Source organism: Oncorhynchus tshawytscha, linkage group LG22, assembly GCF_018296145.1.
Source record: "Oncorhynchus tshawytscha isolate Ot180627B linkage group LG22, Otsh_v2.0, whole genome shotgun sequence".
Lineage (NCBI taxonomy): Eukaryota > Metazoa > Chordata > Actinopteri > Salmoniformes > Salmonidae > Oncorhynchus > Oncorhynchus tshawytscha.
In genome coordinates, this window is record NC_056450.1 from 39,838,701 (window position 1) to 39,855,984 (window position 17,284).

At 41.8% G+C, this 17,284-nt stretch overlaps 1 protein-coding gene and 1 non-coding gene across 4 annotated transcripts in view; one reads left to right on the forward strand and one right to left on the reverse strand.

Annotated features, from left to right (window-relative positions):
• Nucleotides 1-17,284, forward strand: part of LOC112222406 (solute carrier family 16 member 4) — a 45,643-nt gene that overhangs the window by 17,334 nt on the left and 11,025 nt on the right. For all 3 annotated transcript variants that reach the window (XM_042304225.1, XM_042304224.1, XM_042304223.1), the window contains 2 exons: nt 27-722; nt 15,508-15,719. In XM_042304225.1, coding sequence (XP_042160159.1) covers nt 27-722; nt 15,508-15,719 — 908 coding nt within the window. The remainder of the gene's footprint in view (nt 1-26; nt 723-15,507; nt 15,720-17,284) is intronic.
• LOC121840509 lies at nt 9,032-9,086 on the reverse strand. Its single transcript, XR_006079682.1, has one exon. It is a non-coding gene; the product is annotated as a U7 small nuclear RNA (small nuclear RNA).

Consider the following 17,284-nt stretch of genomic DNA (forward strand, 5'->3'; position numbering starts at 1 on the left):
GTAACACCCCTATGCTCCTCCCATAGGAGCTCTGCTGATCCTAGGAGGCCTGATGTTAAACCTGGTGGCCTCTGGGATGCTGCTAAGACCCATCCACATTAAGCCTGCACCACCCCCTTCCTCATCCTCATCTTCATCCATCCAAAAAAGCCCTCTTATAGATCCAGAGAAGGAGAAGGACCGCCCTCAGAATGGATGCTGCTTTAACAGATCCACAATGTTAACCAATGGCATCACCAAATCAGACTCTTCTCCTTCCACTCCACAACCCCTGCATTGGGACACTGAGACCTCAGAGAAGGTCTCCACACATGGGATGGGAAAGAACAACTACATCCCCCCACCTCCACCAAACCCTGAACTGACCAAGCTGGTACAAAACAGCGTGAACAGGCATGTTCAGGAGGCATCCCCTCCCACAGCCACCATAGACAGCCCCAGCCTCATGGAACAGAACGGTACCATTAGCCTAAACGGTTCCTCTGTGTTTGGGTTCTCCTCAACTAATGGTTCTACCACTGTGGATGATCACATCCCACCGGCTGTGAAAAATAACAGAGTCCTAGACTTCTCCCTGTTGAAGAACCCCTTCTTCTGCATCTACACTTGGTCCGTGGTATTCAGCCAGCTGGCTTACTTCATCCCCTACTTCCACTTGTCTGCCCGGGCCAGGAACCTGGGTATAGATGCCATGGATGCTTCCTTCATCATCTCTGTGGCAGGTGAGTCTCAGACAGTCGATCAACCTTCCCCTGAGGCAAGGCTGTAGACATTCGGTCACCCTACAAGGCAAGTAGGCTGTGGGCATTAGGACACCATACCGGGCAAGTAGGTTGTAGGCATTAGAACACCATACTGGGCAAGTAGGCTGTAGGGTCTACAGACATGTCTCAGGTCTTTATCAACCCACAGAACCTCTTTTTCACAACATTTCCACAGTGCAAACAAGCAAGGATGGTGACCAAAGACAATAATCTCTCAGGATACTCATACGTGTACCCTTGATGATTAAACAGTTGAATTTGAATATACCTTGTTGAATATAGGGTAGTAATAACACCTTCCCTAGTAAAGGGAAAGACCTAGTCAGATGAAAATTACAGGCATCTCTCATCTTTTTAAGTGGGAGAACTTGCACAATTGGTGGCTGACTAAATACTTTTTTTGCCCCACTGTATATGGAGGTGTATATATGGAGGCGTGTATATATGGAGGTGTATATATGGAGGTGTACATATGGAGGTGTACATATGGAGGTGTACATATGGGGGTGTACATATGGAGGTGTACATATGGAGGTGTACATATGGAGGTGTACATATGGAGGTGTACATATGGAGGTGTACATATGGAGGTGTGTATATGGAGGTGTACATATGGAGTGTACATATGGAGGTGTGCATATGGAGGTGTACATATGGAGTTGTATATATGGAGGTGTATATATGGAGGTGTATATATGGAGGTGTACATATGGGGGTGTACATATGGAGGTGTACATATGGGGGTGTACATATGGAGGTGTACATATGGAGGTGTACATATGGAGTGTACATATGGAGGTGTACATATGGAGGTGTACATATGGAGGTGTACATATGGAGGTGTACATATGGAGGTGTGTATATGGAGGTGTACATATGGAGGTGTACATATGGAGGTGTACATATGGAGGTGTATATATGGAGGTGTATATATGGAGGTGTATATATGGAGGTGTATATATGGAGGTGTGTATATGGAGGTGTGTATATGGAGGTGTGTATATGGAGGTGTGTATATGGAGGTGTGTATATGGAGGTGTATATATGGAGGTGTATATATGGAGGGGTATACATGGAGGTGTATACATGGAGGGGTATACATGAAGGTGTATACATGGAGGGGTATATATGAAGGTGTATATATGAAGGTGTATATATGAAGGTGTATATATGGAGTGTATATATGGAGTGTGTATATGGAGTGTATATATGGAGTGTATATATGGAGTGTATATATGGAGTGTATATATGGAGTGTATATATGGAGTGTATATATGGAGTGTATATATGGAGTGTATATATGGAGTGTATATATGGAGTGTATATATGGAGTGTATATATGGAGTGTATATATGGAGTGTATATATGGAGTGTATATATGGAGTGTATATATGGAGTGTATATATGGAGTGTATATATGGAGTGTATATATGGAGGGTATATATGGAGGGGTATATATGGAGGGGTATATATGGAGGTGTATATATGGAGGGTATATATGGAGGGTATATATATGGAGAGTATATATGGAGGTGTATATATGGAGTGTGTATATGGAGGTGTGTATATGGAGGTGTATATATGGAGGTGTATATGGAGAGTATATGGAGAGTATATATGGAGGTGTATATGGAGAGTATATGGAGGTGTATATATGGAGGTGTATATATGGAGAGTATATGGAGTGTATATATGGAGGTGTATATATGGAGGTGTATATATGGAGGTGTATATGGAGGTGTATATATGGAAGTGTATATGGAGGTGTATATATGGAGGTGTATATGGAGAGTATATGGAGAGTATATATGGAGGTGTATATATGGAGGTGTATACAGTGCTTTATTCAGACTCTTTTTCCACATTGTTTCTATACAGCCTTCCTCTAAAATGGATTTAAAAAACAACAACAATTTCCTCAATCTACACACAATACCCCGTAGTGAAAAAGGCAAAAACAGGCTTTTAGAAAATCTTTGGTATTCAGACCCTTCACTATGAAATTTGAAATTGAGCTCACGTGCATCCTATTTCCATTGATCATCCTTGAGATGTTTCTACAACTTGACTGGAGTCCACCTATGGTACATTCATTTGATTGGACATGATTTGGAAAGCCACACCTGTCTATATAAGGTCCCACAGTTGACAGTGCATGTCAGAGCAAACACCAAGCCATGAGGTCGAAGGAATTGTCCGTAGAGCTCCGAGACAGGATTGTGTCGAGGCACAGGTCTGGGGAAGGGTATAAAAACATGCCTGCAGCATTGATGGTCCCCAAGAACACAGTGGCCTCCATCATTCTTAAATGGAAGAAGTTTGAAACCACCAAGACTTTTCCTAGAGCTTTCCGTGCGGCCAAACTGAGCAATTGGGGGAGAAGGGCCTTGGTCAGGGAGGTAACCAAGAACCTGATGGTCACTGTGACAGAGCTTCAGAATTCCTCTGTGGAGATGGGAGAACCTGCCAGAAGGACAACCATCTTTGCAGCACTCCACCAATTAGGACTTTATGGTCAAGTGGTCAGGCGGAAACCACTCCTCAGTAAAAGGCACATGACAGACCGCTTTAAGTTTTCCAAAAGGCACCTAAAGTACTTTCAGAACATGAGAAACAAGATTCTCTGGTCTGATGAAACCAAGATTGAACTCTTTGGCCTGAATGCCAAGCATCACATCTGGAGGAAACCTGGCACCATCCCTATGGTGAAGCATGGAGGTGGCAGCATCATGCTGTGGGAATGTTTTTCAGCGGCAGGGTCTAGGAGACTAGTCAGGATTGAGGGAAAGATTAACAGAGCAAATTACAGAGAGATCCTTGATGAAAACCTGCTCCAGAGCGCGCAGGACCTCAGACCGGGGCGAAGGTTCACCTTCCACCAGGACAACAACCCGAAGCATACAGTCAAGACAATGCAAGAGTGGCATTGGGACAAGTCTCTGAATGGCCCTGTGTGGCCCAGCCAGAGACGGACTTGAACCAAATCGAACATCTCTGGAGAGACTTGAGAATAGCTGTGCAGCAACACTCCCCGTCCAACCTGACAGAGCTTGAGAGAAGAATTGGAGAAATTCCCCACATACAGGTGTGCCAAGCTTGTAGCATCATGTCCAAGAAGACTCAAGGCTGTAATCACTGTCAAAGGAGCTTCAACAAAGTACTGAGTAAAGGGTCTGAATACATATATATTTGAGAAATATCACACATATATATATATATATATATATATATATATATATATATATATATATATATATATATATATATATATATATATAATTCTAAAATCCTGTTTTTGCTTTGTCATTATGGGGTATTTTGTTTAGGTTGATGAGATTATTATTACTTAGATTTTTTAAACATTTTGGAATAAGGCTGTAACGTATCAAAATGTGGAAAAAGTGAAGGGGTCTGAAAACTTCCCAAATGGATTGTATGGATGGGGTATTTTGAGGCCTATATGAAAGGGTATTTTGGGGCCTATATGAAAGGGTATTTTGAGGCCTATATGAAAGGGTATTTTGTAAACCCAGTGCAAATGGAAGGATAAGTCGCCATCATCATTAATGAAGGTATTTGAAGGCAAATATAACAAATTCACAAAATATGAACACTGAGTTGCATTATAATGATGCACACATACATATTTATTTATATTATGAAGACACAAAAGATGAAGACTGAGTTTTATTATAAGTGGAGTTCTCCTTACCTTATGCCCATTCCATGTTTCTTTTTAAATATAATAATTGACTGAACATACCATGGACAAAAACTGACATTTGTGTCGTTGAATGTTGATCCCGACTCCCTAGTCTGTCTCCCGACCGTATTCTGTCAATATTCACTAGGTCATTCGGGAAACTTTTCCTTCTAATGACAGAAGCGCAGAAGACGATGCGGTACTGTTTTGGTGCGTTTGTTTTAGCCTGCCAGAGGTGCCGGGTCAGCGCCAGAAGACGACGCGGTACTGTTTTGGTGCGTTTGTTTTAGCCTGCCAGAGGTGCCGGGTCAGTGCCAGAAGACGACGCGGTACTGTTTTGGTGCGTTCGTTTTAGCCTGCCAGAGGTGCCGGGTCAGTTTTCATCTCATACAAAGGGAAAACCAGAACGAGCTTTCCGTCTTTGTGCTCTTCCAGTCTGCCGAGTTTGACTGCGCTCTGACCCAATGAGAATGGGGGGGGGGGGATCACCAAGGGTGACCAATCATATTTCAGGGGAGGCTGGTGCCACCTCGGGCCCTCCCCCTCGTCTCGCCCCTGACTGAAATGAGTGAGGGAGAAGTGCGAATAGGCTGTGCGAATGTCTATAGACCGCATCGCTGAGCAGAGAACATGCAGTGCGTCCGAGCAGGGCCGGACTAACGCATTTGGGGCTCCGGGGGACCTACTCCCCAACCCCCCAAAAATAATAACAATATTGTTTTGGGGAAAGCAGATTGTTTTTGTAAAACAGCTAGATTCCTGCATTTCAACACATTTTGCCATGTCCCCCGTGGCAATTTTGCCTATGTGACCAATAGAACATGACTGGCAAAGTAATTGATCCAAACGACCTCAAGCTGTTGGCAATCAATCTGGAAAGCCAGTACAGTAATTGAATGAGCCGAGTGTTCCACAAATCTTTCTATGAACATATGCAAGATTCAAAATGTCCAGTTTTCCGTGTGCCTAGTCATGTAGAACGAGCCCAGCCGACTACCTAGTTTTCTTTGCAGTGGTTATGAGACGAGATTCTATTTTAGAAAAGGATGCAAACATACTATATCTTCAAATGTGTAGTTTTCAGGGCACTGTGTTTAGAGGTAGAACCAGCTTTATGTGAAGTTGTGGTTGAATAGATTATTAGAAATTGTTTTGTTTTTTTTTAGAAGTGAGGCAAAAAAAAAATAGACCTCAGCTATAGTTATCTTGTTCCTCTTACACTATTTATGAATTATTTGTGAGTACTGTAGCAGCGCAGACTCAGACCCTAGCTGCAGTAGTCTTATGTAAAACGTTCTTATATAAAACCTGAACTTTGGCCCAGTGGCCCAAGCCGTCGAGTTCAGCTCAGTAGTATCCCCATTGATGAGGCTGGGACCACTCTGTATGAAAACCAGGCTTGCGTCCTAAATGGTTCTCCATTATCTATATAGGACCCTGGTGAAATGTAGTGCAGTATATAGGGGCACACCCCAGTATAAACATTTTTCTCCTCTGACCAGACCGCTAGCCTAGCTGTACACACCACGTGCATACTGTAGCTAAAGCCAGATGGCTGAATGTGCTTTTTAACAATTTCAAGTACGCACACACACTTACATTTGCATTAGAATAATTTAGCAGACGCTCTTGGAGTACCATGTTAGTAGTTGGTATGGATCTGTGCAACACCGCTTGGTATGGCAACTGCACCGCCCTCGATCGCATGGCGCTACAGAGGGGGGTATGGACTCCCAGTACAATCACTGGTGCCGAGACCCCCATGCCATCCAAGACCACTATATCAGGCAGTGTGAAAGGGAGGCAGGGAAAATTGTTAGACTCCAGCTACCCAAGTCATAGACTCTTCTCGCTGCTTCCGCATGGCAAGCTGTACCGGAGCCACATCTCTGACACCAACAGGCTCTTGAACAAGTTCTATCTCTTTATCATAAAACTGATAAATAGCTAACAAAATGGCCACACGGACTATCTGACTTGATGCTTACTTACAAACCCTTAACCAACAATGCACTTTTAATAAAATAAGTATTAATAAAATATTTACTAAATAAACTAAAGCAGAAAAAAAAAAAAAAAAAAAAGTAACAGCAAAATAACAATAACGAGGCTATATACAGGTAGTACTGGTACTGAGTGAATGCTGGGGTACAGGTTAGTCGAGGTAATTTGTACATGTAGGTCAGGGGTAAAGTGACTATGCATAGATAGTTAGACTCAATGTAGAACTGAATATAACATAAGGTCGAACAAAAATACACACACACTAGGGCCGGGACCATACCAGTATCGCGATAGTTGTTCGTATTGTGGCAAGGAAAGAAAACACAAAGCGGATTTAACGTCATTAGGAAAACATCCCTGGTGTTGGAAACAAAACATCATTATGATGTCATCCAGACATAATGACATTATGATGTCATCCAGACATTATGATGTCATCCAGAGTCACATGTATTTATTTTCCAGGTTATAGAACACTATGTTACGTACAGAAGGTTTTTAAAAGGACCAAAGAGTTTGGTCAGCTTCGTGTTTTTCATTTTTGCCATGGAAAAAAATATTGCAATACTTGTATCGTCCCAGCTCTAACACACACACACACACACACACACACACACACACAATATAAGCTGCTTCTACTCCGTTTACTCATGTATCCTGATGCCTAGTCGCCTTACCCCTATACATACTGTATCTGCCTCTATCACTCCAGTATCCCTGCACATTGTAATATGGTGTTGGCCCTGACCCTGGAACTGTCCCTGTATATAGTTACCTTACCTCTATACATATCTAACCCTCCCACTCCAGCATTCCTGCACATTGTAATATGGTGTTGGCCCTGACCCTGGAACTGTCCCTGTATATAGTTACCTTACCCCTATACATATCTAACCCTCCCACTCCAGTATCCCTGCACATTGTAATATGGTGTTGGCACTGACCCTGGAACTGTCCCTGTATATAGCTTACCAGTATTGCATTGTTGGGAAAGAGCAAGAAAGGTCTTTCAATACTATTAAAGGGAATATGGTGCCTTTTTGGGTCTAAACCCCATGTGTCTTCAGTTGGCGTGATGAATGTGCTATATTGGTGAGTTATGATTGATGGGTAACTAGTTCAGCCAAACGTTTTCCCAAAAGAATGTCTGTTACAACAGTCCTTTGCTCTGTGTGTTGTAATGACTGTTGTTCCCGGCCCACATGTGACAGACTGTCATATTGAGTAGATAGCTAGCTAGTGCACACAATTTGGTTCTGGCTTCTGAGAGGGAATGGGAGTGGTATGTGAATGAATGTAGGTCTAACACAGAGGTTCGTCCATGTGGGCCGGGAACCAGTCAGTGAATGCCGACCCCAGACAAAATCAACAGTGGGTATGGATGTCTCTATTTCCGTCTTGAACCCAAAGTACCTCTAAACGAGCAGAGGGTGTCCTGGAGAACATAAATGGATGGCCTATGCTCCTGACGGACTTTGTGTATTAAAGTAAGTGAGTCTGAGCCTGTCTGTGAGAGGAGCAGGGATGATAGCATTGAGTTATTCTCAGCACACATGCTTTCTGTCTCACATTCTGCTGCCATGTCATGTTCCATGCTCCCAGAAAGCACACACACACACAGACAGAGAGAGAGAGAGAGACAGAGAGAGAGAGAGAGACAGAGAGACAGAGACCCACACACACCACAACAAACCCAATATGTCCCCCAGCCTCCCTCCCCACCTCCATAGAAAGAGGTCATTTCAGCTAGCTGAGCTCAGACAGAGAGGAGGGCCACCATAGTCCAGACCATAGAAATATAATTAATGGAATGCACATTCCCATACCAGTCCATGTTTCTGCGTTCTATTATTTACATTTCTATGCTCCAGACCAGGCCTCATGTCAGGCCACCATCGGCCAATCCACTGGGGTCACTAGGCAACGGCTTAGTGTGTAAAAGCGGTTGCCGTGGCGACAGGAGGGCATTATGATTTATGCATTTTTTTTGTCCAATGTTGAAGTGCCTGGTTGATATTGTTCCCTCATAATCATTGAGGTGGTGATGTTTACAAAAGAGATGGGGAGATGAGCCAACAGAGATTGTTTAGTAATGAGAAAGACTGGGGGAAGAGGACTGACTAACGTGGTTTAAAACCCTCCAACATTTAAAAAATACTATAGTGTACTATGGTATAAAAACTAGACTATTCACTGTAGTGTTTTTGCGGACTTTACTGTAGTATTCACTGTAGTGTTTTTGTGGACTAAAGACCTCACTGTGTTAAACCCTTTAACTCAGAGCATAGGCCATCCACTAAGGTTCTCCATGCCTGGATACAGCCCTTAGCCGTGGTATATTGGCAATATACCACAAACCCCTGAGGTGCCTTATTGCTATTATAAACTGGCTAGCAACGTAATTAGAGCAGTAAAAATATGTCATCCCAATCAGCATTCGGGGCTTGAACCACCCAGTTTATAATGTAGTATTTGCCGACTTCAGTATACTGTAGTATTTACTGTAGTGTTTTTATGGATATTACTGTAGTATTTACTTTTTTTTTTTGACATAGAAGTGGAGGGTTTCTCTTTTCAGGAAACCTACTGGTGAAACTCTCAAAGAGCTAATTTTCCAGAATCGGTATGTATGACTGGGGTTTGAACAGATAGTACAATGCTTCTGTTTTTTTTATAACCTGTAGGGAACACAACACAATATATATATTTATTTATATATATTTATTTATTTATATATTTATTTATTTATATTTATTTATTTATTTATATATATTTATATATTTATATATATTTATATATAAATATAAATATAAATATATATAAATAATATAAATAAATATATAAATAAATAAATATATATATAAATAAATAAATATATATATATAAATATAAATATATAAATAAATAAATAAATAAATATAAATATAAATATATATATATATATATATATATATATATATATATAAATATAAATATATATATATATATATATATATATATATATATATAAATATATATATATATATATATATATATATATATATATATATATATATTTATATATATATATATATATATATATATATATATATATATATATATATATATATATATATATATTATATTGAATATCCCTTTGAGGATAGTGAAGTTATTATATAATACTTTGCAGGGCCGTGAAAAAAAGTTTCTCCCTTTCTAATTGTCTCTACTTTTGTATATTTTTTGATACTGAATGTTATCTGATCTTCAACCAAAACCTATTAGATAAAGGGAACCCGAGGGAACAAATAACACAACTATTACATACTTATTTCATTTATTTTATGGACAAAGTTATCCAACATCCGATGCCCCTGTATGAAAAAGTAATGGCCCCCTTACACTCAATAGCTGGCTGTGACACCTTTAGCTGCAATGACTGCAACCAAACGCTTCCTGTAGTTGTTGATCAGTCTCTCACGTCGCTGTAGACGAATTGTGGCCCTCTCTTGCATGCAGAACTGCTTTAACTCAGCGACTTTTCTGGGTTTTCAAGCAAGAACTGCTCGTTTCAAGTCTTGCCACAACATCTCAATTGGTATTGGGTCTGGACTTTGACTAGGCCATTCCAAAACTTCGATTTTTGTTGCTTTCTATCAATTTTCATGAAGACTTGATTGTGTGTTCTGTATCATTGTCTTGCTGCACATCAGCTTCAGCTCACAGACTGTTGGCCTGACATTCTCCTGTAGAACTCTCTGATACAGAGCAGAATTCATGGTTCCTTCTATTAAGGCAAGTTGTCCCGGTCCTGAGGCAGCAAAGCAACCCCAAACCATCACACTACCACCATGCTTGACCGTTCTTATGACGCTCTTACTATGGAATGCCGTGTTTGGTTTTCGCCAGACATAACGGGACCCATGTCTTCTAAAAAGTTATACTGTCCATAGAACATTCTTCCAAGAGTTTTGATAATCATCCAGGTGCTTCCAGGTGCTTTTTTGGCTAAATGTATTACATTTTTTGGATGACATGTGAGAGACTGATCAACAACTACAGGAAGCGTTTGGTTGCAGTCATTTCAGCTAAAGGTGACACAACAATTGAGTGTAAGTGGGCAATTACTTTTTCCACACAGGGGACATTGGGTGTTTCTTAACTCCATTTAATTAAATAAATAAATACACTTTTTTTTGTTTTGTTGTTATTTGTAAACTCAGGATCCCTTGATTTAATACCAAGTTTTGGTTGAAGATCTAATAACAGTCCGTTTCTATGCAAAAATAGGGAAAATCAGAAAGGGGGCCAAATACTTTTCACGGAACTGTATATGGTCTATACTTGGCATATAGGTTTATAACTTATGGGTGGCACAACTTGTGATATGGGGGAGAGGAATGGGTGGGGTGTATGCTAATTAAATACTGTAGTATTTACTATAGTTTCAAAAAGTGTTGTGTTTTTGCACACTGTAGTGTTTTTGCATATATTACTGTAGTATTTACTACAGTGCTTTTTTTGCTGATAATACTGTAGTATTTACTATAGTATTCTACAGTATACTACCACATACTATAGTAAGTACTACATGTGATTGAGGGATACTACAGTAGTGTAGTATTCTACAGTATAATAAAGTTTAGTATAGAATTCTATAGTAAGTAGTGTAGTATTCTATAGTAAACTGTAGCATTTTTTTCATGTGGGGTCTTGAGTTGTCATAAGTTGGCAAGATGGCACAAACTGATCTGGGACCAGGCTAGAGAGCGAGAGGCAGCTCTATTGAAACCCATTGTCCTGCGTTTCTTCAGAAACAGCTGTAAAAAAAATATTAAAAAAATAAACTTCCACCAACCTGCTGTGAGTAAAACAGACAAAAAACAGCAGGGCTAGTCTGTTCTCCGGAGGGGGAAGAACCTCAGGGCTAGTCTGTTCTCTGGAGGGGGAAGAACATCAGGGCTAGTCTGTTCTCCGGAGGGGGAAGAACCTCAGGGCTAGTCTGTTCTCCGGAGGGGGAAGAACCTCAGGGCTAGTCTGTTCTCCGGAGGGAGAACAACGTCAGGGCTAGTCTGTTCTCCGGAGGGGGAACAACCTCGGGGCTAGTCTGTTCTCCGGAGGGGGAAGAACCTCAGGGCTAGTCTGTTCTCCGGAGGGAGAACAACCTCGGGGCTAGTCTGTTCTCCGGAGGGGGGGAAATGAAATGAGTTACCCATGGCTCATTGGTCAAAGCCTATGGGGAAATGAATGGGGTCTTAGGAGGGTTGTGGGATAAATGCTGAAAATTAACATAGAAGAAAACATATCAGATCTCCTAAGCCTATGTGACACTATTAGTCAGTTAACATGACCTTTATGAATTATGAGGGCGTCATGTTTTGTTCTATGATATACTAAACTCAGCAAAAAAAGAAACGTCCTCTCACTGTCAACTGCGTTTATTTTCAGCAAACAAAATGTGTAAATATTTGTATGAATATAACAAGATTCAACAACTCAAAAGTCAAAAAATCAAAAAATCTAAAGTACATTCAGTATCTGGTGAGGCCACCAACTGCATTAAGTACTGCAGTGCACCTCCCCCTCATGGACTGAACCAGATTTGCCAGTTCTTGTTGTGAGATGTTACCCCACCCTTATCCACCAAGGCACCTGCAAGTTCCCGGACATTTCTGGGGGGAATGGCTCTAGCCCTCACCCTCCGATCCAACAGGTCCCAGATGTGCTCAATGGGATTGAGATCCGGGCTCTTTGCTGGCCATGGCAGAACACTGACATTCCTGTCTTGCAGGAAATCACGCACAGAACGAGCAGTATAGCTGGTGGCATTGTCATGCTGGAGGGTCATGTCAGGATGAGCCTGCAGGAAGGGTTCCACATGAGGGAAGAGGAGGATGTCTTCCCTGTAACGCACAGCATTGAGATTGCCTGCAATGACAACAAGCTCAGTCCGATGATGCTGTGACACACTGCCCCAGACCATGATGGACCCTCCACCTCCAAATCGGTCCCGCTCCAGAGTACAGGCCTCGGTGTAACGCTCATTCCTTCGACGATAAACTCGAATCTTACCATCACCCCTGGTGAGACAAAACCGCGACTCGTCAGTGAAGAGCACTTTTTGCCAGTCCTGTCTGGTCCAGCGACGGTGGGTTTGTGCCCATAGGCGACGTTGTTGCCAGTAATGTCTGGTGAGGACCTGCCTTACATCAGGCCTTCAAGCCCTCAGTCCAGACTCTCTCAGCATATTGAGGACATTCTGAGCACTAATGGAGGGATTGTGTGTTTTTGGTGTAACTCGGGCAGTTGTTGTTGCCATCCTGTACCTGTCCCACAGGTGTGATGTTCGGATGTACCGATCCTGTGCAGGTGTTGTGCCACTGCGATGATGATCAGCTGTCCGTCCTGTCTCCCTGTAGCGCTGCCTTAAGGGTCTCACAGTACGAACATTGCAATTTATTGCCCTGGCCACATCTGCCGTCCTCATGCCTCCTTGCAGCATGCCTAAGGCACGTTCAGGGACCCAGGGACCCTGGGCATCTTTCTTTTGGTGTTTTTGAGAGTCAGTAGAAAGACCTCTTTAGTGTCCTAAGTTTTCATAACTGTGACCTTAATTGCCTACCGTCTGTAAGCTGTTAGTGTCTTAATGATCGTTCCACAAGTGCATGTTCATTAATAATTTATGGTTATTGAACAAGCATGGGAACCAGTGTTTAAACCCTATACAATGAAGATCTGTTAGATATTTAGATTTTTACGAATTATCTTTGAAAGACAGGGTCCTGAAAAAGGGCTGTTTCTTTTTTTTGCTGAGTTTATTAGTCAGTTAACATGACCTTTATGAATTATGACACCGTCGTGTGCTTCAAAACTCACAAAAAGTGACTTTAGCTGATGAAGAAGATCTCCTAAGCCTGTGTTTACCTCAGACATTATTTTTTGTCATTTATCTATAAAACCCTATTAATTTCCACATAGGCTTTGACCAATGAGCTATGGCAAAGTGAACCTCTGTTGGCGCCTCTCTATTAAGTCATGTTTTTGATGGCCTTTCTTGAGACCATGAGCCAACTACACTCTCATTCTGATAAAGGCTGTTGACGTTGTCAATCAATAAGACTAGAAAAGATTACCAGCTTAAAAAAAGCTATCACTCAACTTTTTCTTCCTAGAACCTCACACTGTGATAACCCTATAATGCTGCTGGGTAGCCTAGTGGTTTGAGCGTTGGGCTAATAACCGGAAGGTTGCAAGTTCAAGTCCCTGAGCTGACAAGGTACAAATCTGTCGTTCTGCCCCTGAACAGGCAGGTAACCCACTGTTCCTAGGCCTTCATTGAAAATAAGAATTTGTTCTTTTAACTGACTTGCTTAGTTAAATAAAGATAAAATTAAAAAAATAAGTCCACTGTAGATTCAAGTCCACTCACTGCAGTACTCCATCAATAGTGGAAATCACTGTGGTTTGTGTCCCAAATGGCATCCCATTCCCTACAACAGTAGTGCACTATATAGTCAATAGGCTGCCATTTGGACTGTAGACTAGCACTGGTCTGACTGTGTGGGATGGGGGACCTGTTTACTTTATTTAATTGATCAATGGGATGATGCTGCCTGCCTGTCCAGAGCTATTTCTGAACCCAGGGACAATACAGCCACTGCAGCAGCTATCACATTCACATTGACTCCAGAAAAGACAGGAGAGAGAGAGGCCACAATCCTGAATGGCACCCTTTTTCCTATATATATATATATATTGCACTATTTTTAACAAGGGCACCATAGATCTGTGTTCACAAAGTTCTGTACTTTATAGGGAATAGGCTGCCATTTGGTATTAACCCATTCTAGATGCATAGTTATTATCAGCCACTAGAACTAATGAATTCAAAACATAATCAATAGCTGTGATGTGACAGATGATCACGAATACAGTAGTTGATGCAGATCTTATCTACTCATTAGATATTTGTTTTGCTGTTACCTATTGATTTGTCTACCACATTCAGCCGTTGGCGTAAGCTGTTGTCAGCTGTTGTTGTTGTAAGTTGTTGTTGTCGTCAGCGGTTGGAGTAAGTGGTTGTAAGGGCATTACGAAGGAACACTTGGTTGCTTATGATAAGCCACTGCACTTATTAACCTCTGTATCTTGCTTTACCTTGAGTAGGAAAACAGTATAGAACCCTGCAGATAAAAACATCACAAATAGAAATTATGTGACTGTCATTCTGTATTCTACACGTAAGAGAAGTTTGTTTACTCCATTGCTGTCATAGTCAAGCCAAACATCACCATGAGTGACAAGGAGTTGTAATAATAGCACAACCAGACTGGCACTCAGGCTAGATAGCTCTCTGTCGGAGTGTTCCACTACGTGGTGTCCTGCTAAATGGAACGTGTTCCTGGACATTCTCTCCAACACGAGACGGAACACGGGACTCCAGATGGGAACTCTGTGGGAGACTGAGTGGGAGGAGACTGAGATGGAGGATGTCACAGATGTCACACATCATGTTTGAAGACTGCTGCTGTACTCTCTCGCTCTCTCTCTCTCACTCTCACTCTCTGTCACTCTCCCTCTCTCTCTCTAATAGAGGTTGGTCTCTCGCTTTCTTTCTCTCAAAAAGCTGATTGATTTACTGATTGATTGAAACCTGGACAAAGGCACTACTCACTCAACAGCCCACCCACCTTTAAATAGGACAGGTACATGAGTAATGAAAGGATCTGTTGACGACAAAGAACATAATATAAAATCATCATTAAAGTCATCAATAGTCTTGATACAGACTAATACAGAGGTTTCTCCTCTCCCTCTCTTTCTCCTTCCCCCTCTTATTCTCTGTCCCCTCCCTCCCCTTCTCCCTCCCTCCCCCCTCTCCCTCCCTCCCTCCCTCCCTCCCTCCCTCCCTCTCCTTCTCCCTCCCTCCCTCCCCTTCTCCCTCCCCCTCCCTCCCTCCCTCCCTCCCCCTCCCCCTCCCTCTCCTCTCTCCCTCCCCCTCTCCCTCCCCCTCTCTCCTTCTCCCTCCCCTTCTCCTTCTCCTTCTCCCTCCAGGTATCACAGAGACTATAGCCCAGCTAGGCTCTGGTTGGCTAGCGGATAAGAACCCGTTCCATAAGTACCACTACCACAAGACCTACCTGATCCTGTGTGGAGTGGTCAACCTGTTTGCCCCGCTGGCTAACACCTACATCCTGCTCATGGTTTACGCTGTCTTCTTTGCCATCTTCTGTGGCGGTTACATGGCACTGCTACTGCCTGTCCTGGTAAGGAAACAACACACACACACACAAGCCTAATCATACAATATATCAATATCAGTGTTTGGGTCCATGTTCTGCGGGAGCTACATGGTACTGCCCGTCCTGGTAAGAAACCAGTCCGTCAGGGTTGGTGTCGATTTGAAGAACTTAAGTCAATTCACGGAAATTCCAATTTAATAATATTTAAAAAATTGCATCTTTTCTATGACTTCTCACTGGGTAATTAGATGATATAATTTAAGAAAATAACTTGCACACTGCTGTGAACTTACTTACGCAGTGTCTCAGCTGAGAGACAATTCAAGGTCAATACTTAATAATCTACTGTTGATACTGGCAAAGCGTGCAAGCTCTTAGTTTCTTTCAAGGTGACCTAGATACCACCCACCAATCAATGAAGATAAAGAAATAACCATACAGGGGAGATGAGCGATTTCTTGAGAAATTGCTAGTGCCATTTGTTCCATAGCGATAATGTTTTCTGATTCTGATTTAGAATGCAGCCCGAGTGATATCTATTGAGAGAGAGAGAGAGAGAGAGAGAGAGAAGTTTTTTTTTAAAAGTGCTGACCAACCATTCTTAACAGGATCTTTGAAGGATCTGTTCACTGTTTGCTGATCTATGCCTTCCCAGTCTGAGAATGTAATGTCATGAATATAACTATTGTTTCTTGAAGGAGGGAAATGAGGTACAAAATACTATGGGAAGACTAGCTGGAAGCCCCGCCTTCTACAGGCGTGAAGCTCGGATTCATTCCCTCAATTTAATACCACTTCACTGAGCCCAGGAACTGCCGGTGCGGGGCCAAACACAAACATTGTGTTTTACCTTGTTTCAGAGAACGTTAAGAAACAACGTTCTTCCTTCGAGGGAATTTTACATCTTATACTGGACCATGACCTCAGTGTGCATAAATTATAATAATTTGCTGATGTCAAACTTTATATGAAAACATGATACATATTTTAAAAGCTGAGAAACAGTGCTTTCAAATGATATGACATACAATCAAATTATAATCAGTCAAGAATTTTTTTTTTTGAAAATGTGTAACTTAAATGAAAATCAATGTTTTTCTCCCAAACAACTTGCCATTTACAAAACTTTCTCATGACAATAGAGAAAAACTTGTAACATATTGAGTCTTCTTTATTTTGTAAGAATTGATCATCTGAAATCAGAATATAAATACCTTTTACTGTGAATGAGTTACAGATGTTTTAGTGACCGGTGGTATTTTTCTGGAATCCTATGTAATGTTCTGTGAACTTCTGGGTCTCCTGCAAAGCATTGTAGGAGTTGATCACCTGGATCAGACTTGTCAACCCCACCCATCTGGGGCGGCAGGGTAGCCTAGTGGTTAGACTTGTCAACCCCACCCATCTGTCGATTGTAATTGTGGATTCCAGCAGACTGGTGGACCATTTCCCTATTCCGGACACCATCTTGTTGGACTAGCCTTGTTACTGGAGTGGAATCATTTGCATTGTGAAAATTGAAATGGCAAGCAACAGTATGTGTGTCTCTCCACTGTATGGCCGATACATTGCCCACTATCCGACACCAA